The 13,250-nt window shown below is 33.6% G+C and overlaps 1 protein-coding gene across 1 annotated transcript; it reads left to right on the top strand.

Annotated features, from left to right (window-relative positions):
• The first annotated feature begins 10,612 nt into the window (after positions 1-10,612).
• LOC132734091 (uncharacterized) lies at positions 10,613-12,145 on the top strand. The gene is made up of 2 exons (XM_060720810.1): positions 10,613-11,045; positions 11,647-12,145. The coding sequence occupies exons 1-2, from the start codon at positions 10,760-10,762 to the stop codon at positions 12,096-12,098; spliced, it is 738 nt and encodes a 245-aa protein (XP_060576793.1). The 5' UTR covers positions 10,613-10,759; the 3' UTR covers positions 12,099-12,145.
• The last annotated feature ends 1,105 nt before the right edge of the window (positions 12,146-13,250 follow it).

Here is a 13,250-nt window from a genome sequence, read left to right as displayed (position 1 = left end):
AAACAAAGTCAAAAGATGACAAAGTAAAAACACCAAAAGTCAAACCACGACCGTGCATGGTCAATTAAACTATAATACCGTACTATTGTCCGTTTTCAGGAAATAACCCTATGTCGGACATGGGGTGAACGAATAATATGGCTAGGGAGTTTGTTCCAAACTGTGTTATTTGTAAAGAATGAGTACAGAATTTAAAGTAGTAATAGGAACATGCATTTATTAGAGAGATAATGGGTGCATATTTCTGGTTAACGTATATAAGGTGGACCTTCGGCATAGACGGGAGATTAATTTCAGCCAAACAGGTGATGCATATTGAACATGAATTTATTGGTTCTCCTGAACAAAAAATGACGATTTTGACTTGGAGGCGCTGTCATGGAAAGCTAACAATGTTAAATTAGTTTTAACATTATATATAATATATATATAGGTGCTTGATTAATTCGAGGTCGTAATTACCCTAGGTATTATAAAAGGATAAAAATAAAAGTTGTTTTTTTTTAAATTAATTGATGCCAAGGTCTCGGCAAAATTATATGTTCTTGTTTTGACTTTTGTATAGAATTATTACTGAATTATTGACCCTTCTTTGATAGAAAGTTGTCCACTGTAGTACCTATATATTTAACATATCCGTGACTCTATTGTTGAAATCATCGCTACATGTATAGCAGACATGCTCAGTCGCAGCTCTGAGTACACTTTTAACATTGTAAGCAAGATATTTCTGCAAGGGGTGCCAAATAATAGAATAGTGCTCTAGCTATCTCGGGTCTTATACGTTTGTTGTGAAGGTAACCTTCTTAAAGCTTTATTACTATCAAACACCGCGCTGTCTTGCTGACAACTCTTGTAGGACTCCTGCATGTATTTTTAGCATCTTGCAGTGAAATGAAATGACTTGATAAAGACGCTCGAGAAACGTGAGTTCAATTTGCTATAAGACAGAAATTGACAAACAGTATGTTGATGACACAAACATCAGTTCTGATTGATTAAAACATATTTTCAAATTAAAAACGTGAATAGTCTAGAATAACATATTATTAGATATATTTTTGTATTTCTATTTCACGTTATAGCTTTATACGTTTTATGTTACTTATGACTGAATATACAATTTCAATATTCTCATTTCTTCCCCGTTGCGACATACATGTACTATTGGAGTCATTTTTAAGAACAAAATCATTTAATTACGAACACCAGTCTGGTTTCGGAAATCTCATTTGAACTGACACGTACGTGTCTTATTTACATACTTGACTGAATCTGTAAAAATATCTCCAGAGAGTTACTCACTGGTATGGTTATGTTAGACTTACAAAAAAGCACTTAATACCGTCAATCATAATATTTTGGGTGATAAATTAAATCTATGTAAGGTGTAAAATCTATTTGTTGGTTTTAATTAATGATACTTGTTAGGAATGTATCAGAAAGTAAATATCGGTAAAACTGTTTCAGAATCAAGCCTTGTTAGATGTGGGGTCCCTCTGGGCAGTATTTTTGGTCCTCTTCCATTTCTCTGCTACGTTATATATAATGACATGGTAACTAGTATAGATGCTGGTTCTGAAGTTAATTTTATTTGCAAATGATAGTGCAATACTGTTTTCACAAGGATCCAAAAATTATACTTCAAAAACAGAGACAGGTTTTGGAATGATGTTTTGATTGGTTCGTTGACAATTAATTATCCTCACATCTGGGCAAGACTGAATGTATGTTATTTGTTACTAAATCAAAAGTTAAAAGAAATACAAAAGTTTCTATTTCAGGTAATAATCAAACAATAAACTCTTCGTCTAAAGGTAAATATCCTGGTTTGAATATCGATTGTTCCCTGTCAGGAGAAAAAAAAACATGTCAAGAGCATTTTTTCAAAGGCGAATGGAAAACAACATTACCTATACCGTTACACAATTGTTAATCGGAAGAAATAAAGAAACAATCATGTCCTGCCCTTTTGCTGTGCCACTTTGATTATTCTTCCTCTTCTTGGTACGAAGGACTGAGTCAGTCACTGAAGCACAACGTCAAGTAGCTCACAATAAGGCCTAAAAAATTGTTTTGTTAGGGTAACATGCTCTCAAGGAATAGGTAGGGTAGGTCGGATTTTTTTTTTATTATTATTCACCAGTATATTGAAATGTAGATATGGAAATTTCTGACATCCCTCCCGGGTGGCACAAATACATCCCTTCTATGTTTTCAAAAGACATTTCAGGTGTAACAATCTTAAACTCTCGGTGTTCTTCTGGTGAAGATCACACGCCGTTTTACAAATATTGACGATGTGATCCGCCAAATCGGCAGAAAGGAAACATCCCAATATGTATGCATTAACATGCATGGCTATACATCCTTTAACTAGAATAGAAACACAATCTATTTATCAGCTATTTATAAGCTTTCTTTAAATATTTGTTTATATATTTTCATGTAGATTTATTGATAATAATGTGTAAGAAAAAATATGATGAATAAATTAACTTTATATTTTTACTTTCCTCACTTTTAACAGAAGATAAAGTTACATTGGATATTGATTAATAAAATCTGTCTATCCTGTTCTGTTTACAGAAATTTCTTTAATGATCTTCTAAGTTGTAATGCCACATTTATGTGCATATAATTATGCTTATAAAACAATTTTCAAATATCGAAGAATATGTAAAATTTGTACTGCAAACATTTGTGCACATTATATTTGATCACTTAAATTATATTCATTCATTTCTTATTGAAAAATTCAACTGAGAAATTATAGAAAATAAATTTCTAATTACCTCCCTTTATTTTCATGAAATGTTAAACTCGGTAATATCTTTATAAATAAGGCTTTTTGAAAATTACAATATTAATAAATCTTAATCTGAGCGTCATATTTATGACATTAAAACAAATATATATATTGAAACAATAAGAACACTTCTTTCCTGACATTTTTTTTGTTATATACATGAGCACATGATATACGCGATCGCATGCCGATCATGATTCGTAGTTTTAGGATGTCGTGCCCACGTGCATACAAGCTGTGTCAAATTTGGCATTTCTACAAAGATAACAATGCAAAACACTCTCACTTTCTACAACATACCAATCATATAAAGATTTTTGCGAATTGGCTTTCTTAAATTTTCGCGTGTATTAGGTGTATCAGAATCAGTAACTTTTTTTTACTGCTAGGTTTGGGCATTTCACCCTAAGCCATGACGTGAGCGACATTACAATTTTTAATTGATGTCATCCAAATGAAATTAATTATTTTTAATTGACTAACAGTTTTGTGATAGCCGTGAAAAACCCATTGCACAGGTTAAACACCGCGTGTATATCAATTAGGGAAGATTTGCACGTGTTTAGATGATCGGAAAAAAATAATCTATAATTATCGCCAAATCCCGTATTAAACTCGCAAAATATACCCGTTTTGGGCCGATGATCTACTGTTTAGAGTAGGCTGTCTATCGCTTTGCATACAGGTAGAAGGGTAGTATTATACTATATAGCGACGCTCTGATTGGATAATGATAATTAGCAGTCGTCATATGGGCGGATACAATCTCTGCTCTTTACATCGGCAAGTAATTACTCTTAGGGAATTAAGATTTTATCGGCGATGTTGACTTCTCTTTGATCAACTGAGAGAGCGAAATGGAAATATACACAGAGAAATTTTCGCCTGAATTGCCCTTCCGGATGAGCACTGCCGTACCGTACCTCCAATAATACGGTATTTTCATCGATTTTTTTTTTTGGACACGAAAAAAAAAAACGGTAGGGTCGGCGCATATTATTAGGTAGGGTCGGGTGACCCGAACAAAACTATTTTTTTTTTTAGGCCTAAGGTGGTGCGTTTTATAAAAGACTATACCCCGAGGACTTCTGTAACAAATAAGGTTCTGTCTGATCTTAACATATTGAATGTCAATGATTGATTTAGGTAGCTAAAGCTGCGGTCTCACTTACTCCCGGCAGAGCTCAGGACCATCCCGGTAAGTTACCGGGATGATCCGGGACGATCCGGGGTGAAATTATTGTTGCGGTCACACTTACCCCGGCAGCACTACGGTAGTTCCCAACTAACCACCCAGGATGCGCTCCGGATCATCAAGGCAGAGCCCAGGTGAAGCTACGGTTCATGCCGGTGCTTCCCCGGTCGTTCCCGGATGACGCCGGAAGAGCCCCGGTCGATCCAGGCAGAGCCCCGGCAGAGCCCAGGAAGATCCAGACAGAGCCTCGGTAGAACCCGGTGGATGGAAAACGCCCCAAAATGATAACATTGATACATAATTTTTATTTAATATAATATCTCTTATTCCAGAATAGTAATTCATGATGATTTTCTGAAAAATCCTTATGCCATACTGGTTAGAAGGGAAATGCGAAGGGTTTTAATACAAACAAGTGCGATCATCGCAAATTGTCGTTATTCTTTTGAAATGATCCGGGATTTGCCGGGGCTCTACCGGGATCAACCGTAGCTCTACCTTTATCCTCCGGGGCTCTGCCTGTAGTTACCGGGGCTCTGCCGGCATATACCGGGGCTCTACCGTAGCTCTACCGGCTATATCATACCCCGGATCAAACCCCGGTTTGTGCCGGCAGAGCTACGGTGCTTCCCGGTATAACCCTGGTCGTTCCCGGCAGAGCTAAGGATGAAGCCGGCAAAGCTATACCTTTCCGGATCATCCCGGACCACCCCGGTAATATTAAATATTTTATTCCATCCGGGGTCGAATGCCGGATGTTCCCGGATCATCCCGGACGTTGCCGGCAGAGTTACGGATGCACCCCGGTTGTTCCCGGTCGTACTCCGGACGTTCCCGGATCACCCCGGACGTCTGCCGGGGCTCTGGGATGTAAGTGAGACTGTAGCTTAAGACTTAACCACATTCAGAAAGTATACTTTAACAAAAGCCCTTCTTATTAAAAAGACTTATTCAAGGCATATAGAAAATCTAATTTGAGATCGAGTAATTTTAATTTTATTTTTACCTCAAAATGATTCTCATGTTACAAACATATTTTTCTACAATGCCACAAAATACTGAAATTCTTTACCAGACAGCATTTGGTCAATTGAAAATATCCAAACATTAAGAACGGATGTTAAACTTTTCTTAAATAATAAAATAACAAAAAGTGAATACATAGGTAATATCTTTATATATTATTAAATTGATGTGTAACTTATGTGATAAGATTTTACATGTTAATGTTGTATTTGATAATGTATAAGTTTATACGGAATTTATTTTAGTTTTTTTTGTACAGTGTATTTGTCTTATTACATCGAAAAATGTGTATTGATTTTTATATAATGTTGGTAAGATTTTTTCCATTTATTTTAACTTCAAAATAATTCATTTATTATTATATAATTTACCGGTAATATGTTAATAATATAGTAATTTGACGCTATCGGAATTAAGATTTTAGCTTAATGGGCAATCCTAGGGTAACTTAAAACATACTATCAATTTATTGATTATTTTGTTGCATTTTTGTGTATTTTATATGCATATGTGACACTATTATATGTGAGTATGTTTATTTTCCTGAATAAATCGATATAATTAATTGATACGATACATGTATATTGACACAAACATGCAATATTAAAAGATTACGAACCCTTTCATTTCTTCACTTGTCAATATATGTTTAGCATATTGAACGCAGGTATGCTATTTTCAGACCATTGTATAACTTTATTCAAATTATTGACTCTATAATTGCAAAATAATCATTGACTTAAATTTGATATTGAAAAAAGTTTTTTTTCACAAAAAAATCATTATTAATTATTTAATCTTGAAACTTGGAATCTATTTTTTCAATTATGTATAGAAAAGCGAATTCATGTTAAAGAAACTCGCCAGCATCCGGAAATTAACCATTCGAAAATGAACAAGAAATTTATATAAAAATCAAATTTGAAGTTCATGATATATCCAAAACTGAAAAAGGAAATCAGCAGATATTGTATTAAAATGTCCCTGAATGAAGTACTTGTAAATCTTGTAAGTTACCAGTGATGTACATGTAGTTGTTTTGCTACTGACAATTCCAAGGCGGTGCTCGGCTGCATGTGTTTCTTAATTGTACGCCCTGTTACTTGTTTATATGTGGTGATACTGCTTGTGTTTTAGTAAAAGTCTTTAAATACTGTCCTCCCTCCAAACACACTTAACTTTCTTTTTTCCCCACCCAATCCATTGTCCCTACACCCTCATCTATGTAATTCCTGTTTAAGCTCATTTAAAAAACAACAACAAAAACACCGTTGTCGATTGCTTTTCTTTGCTTAATTTTCTAATGAAATTAACAATTATTAAAGGGATTCCACTGAGTTTTTTTGGCATGATGGGACTGAAAATATTTTTTCCAGATAAATGTACCATTTAATGTAGGTTAAGACCACTAATCTTAGTGCAAAAATTCATATCATTCGCACTTTCGTTTTTCCAGAATAATTATTCAAATTGTAAAATATGACCCAAAATGAAAAGCGTTTAAACACTCTTCACTCAAATCGGGCTACGAAAAGCTAAGAAAATTTGATTTTTAATTTATTTCAAAGTATATTTCTTAACTATCTTTGCATATATTTCTGTTTAAAATGCCCGGCTCATTTATGTAAGAAAATCAAATATTATGTTTTTTTTTAGGTTTTTAAACCTCAGTGGAGTCCCTTTCACAGACGTTTGTACGCCCCCTGTTTTTGTTCATTTCCATGTTGGGTTTCTTGCCGGTGTTCATGTATTGTTGGGTATTTTTGGGGATTGCGTTATAGGACCCCGCCCTCATTTGTCAAACTGTCCTTTATAAATTCAGGTATAGAATTTAAAAACAAAATGATATCGGCGAAAACTGATCTGTTAAATAAAAGAACATCATCAATTAGTAATAATAGTTTATAATGCTATTGGTTACATAGGTCGCTGACGAAATATATACATTAGAATGTAGCCAAAATGAGATCTATATAAACCAAGATACTTGTATTCAGCGTCGTTGCTTCTCTCTTCCCCTTGGAACGTGTACGTCGTTGAGAAGACACAGGGCATCAGCAGATGATTGAAGAACCAATGCTACGTGTAAGACGTCAAGTTCGCATGTTTTCTACAGTTCGGAGTTACGTATTAGTTAAGGCTTAGCTTGCATGAAGTTAACTGCCGACTAAAGCCGAGGGGAGTAGCCCTACAAAGTAGGCAGAGTCGACCAGGATGGTGTACTATTGTGCACGAGCCCCAAATGACGAATGACGGCTTGTAAGGGACTCTTTTTGCACCAACAGCCCTTTTAAAGGCTACCTCATTTCATTACTGTCTCAGGTAACTGTACATTTAGGTTCTCATTGGCCGCAATACAGTGGCTCAAAATCATATCTTTTGCCAATACTCCGTGGAAATTGCATGGAGGTAAATTATCACCAACTAATGCTTCAAAATTAACTATTTAAGGGCAAGACTGATGACATGTCCGGGGTCCGTACTCGACAGCGAAAGCTGCTTTTGTGCCTTAACGGGCGGATGGACCCTCAGCAAATATGAACTTTATACATACAAACATTCAGCGTTGTTGAAACATCTTCTGCTTATCATATTCTTAAATTGTGTAAAGTTTTATTGAAATTGTCACACTGTTTGGTACGTGAAACGTGCTGATTTTACGTGTTACGATGATTCCATCCAAGATGGAGGAACAATAAACACCAAGAAGGTACGACGCGACGTGTCATTTTATCATATATGTATTAAGACAAATAAGAGATTAATCATTGAATTTTCACTGATTTTTGCTACATTGACTATGACTATTGACTTTGCTATTAATTGGTAAGTGATAACAATTATTATCTTCAAACTTGGACAAAACATATTTTTTTGGACAAGACCTTCTGAAAGGTTTAACTGACATTGACTTTGAGCTTTGGTTTAAACAGTATTTATTTCATATAATACAAACATATACAATTATGATACAACAACATTATATAAACAGGATTGAAAAGGAAGTCAAAGACTTATGTAGATTTCTTTCCTGTAAATTGTAAAAATAAAGCAAATTGCAATGTAACAACACGTACTTGTAAGTATACTAGTTACTAACATGAAATAATTATATTATTACGCCTAGAAAGAGTGAGATAAGTAATGAAAATACAACAAACGACGAAAAAATGAGAATTACAACAAATGTGCGATTATATATAAAGAGGGTACGGAAGGGGAAAAAAAGCTCGATCTTTAGTCTGAACAAATAGTTTGAACTTTTTGATTAGAACACTCAAGAATTATAGTAAAGAAGAAGCATATATAGAAGGATAGTTATAGAACTCAGAGAACGAGAAGTGGCCATTGTCTTTGATTGGGATGATAGGTCAGTTTTGCACAGCAAATATCTGTGATAATTTTTATATAAGAAAAGGAAATTTTATTTATGTGTCAATATAAATTATTTGAATTATTTTTGTGGTTATCGGGAGTATTTAAATCCTGGATATAACACCTAGTATCTTATTATTATTGTTAAATAAGAGACAAATTATAAATCACAATAATAGAGTATAGGATGAATTAAAAGAATGTTGAATTATGAAAGCACGTGATAAACGCTCGTAAGTACACCATTTATATTGTTTATGAATTATGTAAGGAGTTAGGCAAGACAAAACCGCTGTGTGCTAGAGATATATTCATGTACAAGATCAAATATTTTGGCATTTGTTTCATCGCTGAGACCTCTATCGCCATACAGTATAGTTGACAATGTAACTGTTGTTATTTGTTGAAGCTGTTCCTTGAATATGGCTCTCTGGCGGGAAAATTGATTACAATTAAAAAAAAAGTGACATGAATCTTCAATCTCACCGCACTGACAGAAGGGGTCATCAATTATGTTTTTAGAGAAGAGATCTTCCTTTAGAATGCTGCAATGGGTTCTAAGTCGTGTGTGTAAGATTTGGGACTTACGGTTACCGTGATAATAGTATATAGGTACTTTTGAAAGTGTAGAATTTAGTTTTTTCTTAAATATGCCGATGCTTTCTGAATTTCTGACTTCCACAGGTAGTTGGTTCCATTCACTGATCGTAGCATGAAGAAAAGATTTAGAGAAGAATTGAGTATTACAATATATGTTTCTGGTATTATGGCCATTTCTAAGATTATAAGGAGTGACATCATCAACAGATTCAGGGACTAGAGAAGATAAATATGGTGGTACCAGGAAGTTTTTCATTTTGTAGTACATTATTAATTTGTGTTTAAGCCATCTAGATTTAAGAGTTTCAAGACCAGTTTCTTTGTACAGATTTGATAGTGAGACTAATTTGGTGGCTCCAGTTATGATTCGAGCTGCTTCCAACTGTATCTGTTCCAATTCAAGTTCCTCTTTTTGTGTCAAATTGTCCCATACGACGTTTGCATACTCTAATATTGGCCTAATAAAGGAGAAGTAAATAGTTTCTAGGGACTTTCTGTCTAGGGTAAATTTAAGTTTCCGCATGATATTGATTCTTTGCCAAGCTTTGTGTTTAATATTAGAAATGTGTTCACACCAGGACCCGTTGTTGGATAACGTAACTCCAAGATGTTTATGGGATTCTACTTCAGAGATTTGACGATTATTCATAAAAAGAGGTGGATGATTATGTGAACGATGTTTTTTAGTTATAAGAATTGATTCTGTTTTGCTCGGATTGAACTTGACAAGCCAAGTATCTGCCCAATTACTTATTTTATTAAGGTCTGACTTTGAGCTTTATCCATGTCAAATTAATCAATTTTGGTTAAATCGTCATAATTCTGTTATTAATGTACGGATTTGATTTATACTTAGACAAAACAAGATTTGCTACGAAACAAATAAACTGAATAATTTAGATGTGACCTTGACATTTATATGCGCTTGACCGGCGAAACCAAATTAACAAAGTTCTCTTGTTTTTCCTGTAACTGGCCATAACTTTGTTATTTATAAATGGATAAACCTAATTTTTAGACACAACATCTTAAGGACAGGACCTTCATGTAAAAAAACTTAAACTGACTTTGCCTAATGTCTGACCTTGACCTTCAAGGTGAACTTACTCAAGGTCAAATTATTGAATTTTTACTGAATTATGCTATAAATGAATATAACTTGGTATTTTATCCACGGATTTTCTCCATATTTGGACATAATCACCTTTTTGACAAAAACCTTCTAAAAGGTTGAACTGATCTTTAGCTTTTTATGAACTTGATCACCATTTTGGTATTCATGTACAAAACTTGTGTTCAAACCGACATGCTGAATACTATGACATTGACCTTAAATTGACTTTAAAAGTCAAGGTAAGATGATTGAATTTTGCTTATATTTTCTTAACTTTATCGGTTATTTATGAAAATGATTTATACTTGCACATAACGAGTGTGACTAGATAGACCTATTAAAATAAAAAAGACACAACTTTTTTTATTCAATTTTAGATTGTTGACAACAGTTATAATATACGAAATTTGATCATAGTAATGTTGAAAAGACACAGTAAATAACAATACGAACATTGTCAGATCAATACATTTTCATTGACAAGCGGATAAAGAAGTATACACAGTTCGGTAACTTTTTTTAACAGAAAGAATATTTAAAGGCTGAATAGATAGATCAATACAAGAAAAACGATTAAAAAGTGTATACATGTGGTTGTTTTCAAGGTGAAATGCAAGGATAGTTTAATATTTCATTAGAAATGGAGCGCAAGCCAAAGAAATTAAAAGTTGATAATTCATTACTTCGGCCAAAACCGTTTACACAGAAAGGGTTATATGATGACGAAGTTACATTATATTTTGGAAAGGAAAATCTTTATGTCTCGAAGAATTTTCTATGTTTAGCCTCGCCAGTATTCGAAGCGATGTTTAGAAATGAGTTTAGAGAGAAGAAAGAGAAACGTGTGGCGATGACTTGGAAATCATACGAAGACTTCCTTGACTTCCTGCTGTGTATTCATCCAAGATATCAAAAAGAAGTAAACGGTAAGTTAAATTAACACAGACAATGGTCGGAAAAGTATGTAATCTAATAGTTTGAACTATATATGAGTATATGTTATAAATGTATATATTGTTGTTTCTGACTATATTTCAACAAGCAAATGTACAAATAGATGCATGAACGTCAATTTATTAAGATAATGGTAAACTAACACATGTATATTAAATGCAGACTTTACATTAGGACATGCTACATTTTTTAAATGCCAGCCAGTTTCGTTTCTTTAAAATCATAAGAACATAGTTCTAAGATGTTCTAATTTGTACAAAAGGTTCAACATGTAATGCCATTTCATGACAATATATGACTTATTTGAGAATGAAATTTGATATATTATACAAGTACCTCAAGATTGTACATACCTAAATTGAAACACAGAATATGTACAGCAAATAAAGTAAAATGAATGGCAAGAATTTGAAATTGAATTTATATTTACTGGCAGTTTACATTTTCATTGTTTTTCAATGTACAAGTTAGCTTGTAAAAAGGTCAACTAAACATACTTTACCTACTGAATAGTGAATGATAATATCTTATGTATACGAGTACATATATACTCATGAACCACTTTCTTTTCAGAACTGAATGTGCTACGTATTGTCCCTTTAGCTGAGGAATATCAAGTGACAGCGACTGTAACAAAATGTAAGGCTGTTATGAAGTCCATGTTGTCAAATGCCGAAGAAACAGCATTACAAACAAATCATCTTCCAGAACATCTTAAACCATTGAAGAAGTGTTTAAATGTATTGAATTCCGCAGCTTCTCTGAATTACACAGACATTATGGACTTAGCTGTCAAATCTATTGCCAGGTTTGGATACTGTCTGTACGACGGACTTGATCATTCTAAAGATGTATTAAGAGGTTGTTATCCAGCGTTAGACAGCAAAGTAGACGTTAACAACGATACGACATACAGTGATATATATAAAGATTGTAATGTTCTCTTCAAAGGTCTCTCGCTTGAAATCCGCAACAAAATTCTGTCTGAAAGATTAATGAAATTCAATGACAATAAATTTAAGTAATTTATAGTAATCAAATTTCAGATTACGCGGCGTTTTTATCTACATCCATAAAGCTTTTCTTTTATAAATTACACAATATACTGAATATATGTATGAGTAACGTTGTTCAAAATTTTGATAATCAAAATAAAGTACACTAGCTTACCACGTCTTTTATAATAAAAAATTATTTGTGACACATTTAATATGTTCGATGATCTCAAGACCCGATAAAAACAATTTATATGTATGACTCGGATGACTCGGTCATCTACGGCTTACGCATGTGTGTGCGTGAGTGCGTATGTGTATACTTGAGTTAGGTTTATTCCCCCTTGTCACCAGAAAAAATAAAACCCTCTTTCGTTATATTTCTGTAGGCCTTTTCCTTATGCCACTGCTATTTCAACGCAATTTCATTTATATATGGAGCTTTCTGTTGGACACATTCATAATTTTAGACTAGTAATTTGCAAAGTGTGCATTTATTTCGATGGCATCAAACAATCAGAAACGGGATACACACTTTCACTGTACTAAATACCTTTTCAGATGGATCACCATTATTTTCTCTTGACCTTAAAGTCAGTTTGAAAACAAATCGTATACTAACGGGCTTCATTTTATTAAAGAGTTTTACTTTTTCATTATTTGTTTTTGAAGAAAATAATTATGTTAGAATCGAAAATGAAAAGTGTGAACATTTGAAAAAATGCTGCCTTTTTTACTCACCAAAAGTAAAGTAAAACTGGTAACATGTGACTTGACCTATAAACACTTTGATTTGGTTCCAGTTATGATGCAATCACTTTGTCTCTCATGAACCTAAGAAGTGTGACCATTGCCATTTGACCACGGCTGTCCCTCATTTTTTTAAGTAAAACAAAAGCGAAAAGTGATGACAGGTAAAATGAACTCATACAGGTATCTCCCCCCCCCCCCCACAATTCTTAAATTGTGCGAATGACTTATCAAAGCCATTAATATTGATTGCAATTTAAAGCCGGTAGAACTTTCTAAACGAGACAGTTGAATAAACTTTTATTACGAGGTAAATCACAGTCACATGTACTTAAATGTTTATTAAACCAACAGTAAATTTTAGTTTAGCAATTATGTATATGTGACTAATGTAAGTGACATTTGTTGCAATAAAATGTAAGAAAATACTTC

Source organism: Ruditapes philippinarum, unplaced genomic scaffold (genome assembly GCF_026571515.1).
Source record: "Ruditapes philippinarum isolate M1 unplaced genomic scaffold, ASM2657151v2 ctg593_1_1_1_1, whole genome shotgun sequence".
In the NCBI taxonomy this organism is placed as follows: domain Eukaryota; kingdom Metazoa; phylum Mollusca; class Bivalvia; order Venerida; family Veneridae; genus Ruditapes; species Ruditapes philippinarum.
This window is presented reverse-complemented; position numbering and strand designations above follow the sequence as displayed.

Bases quoted from the DNA above. Each gene is read 5' to 3' on its own strand.
- LOC132734091 (XM_060720810.1), top strand. From the start codon at position 10,760: ATGGAGCGCAAGCCAAAGAAATTAAAAGTTGATAATTCATTACTTCGG. The intron at 11,046-11,646 runs GTAAGTTAAATT...CTTTCTTTTCAG, and splicing joins ATATCAAAAAGAAGTAAACG to AACTGAATGTGCTACGTATT.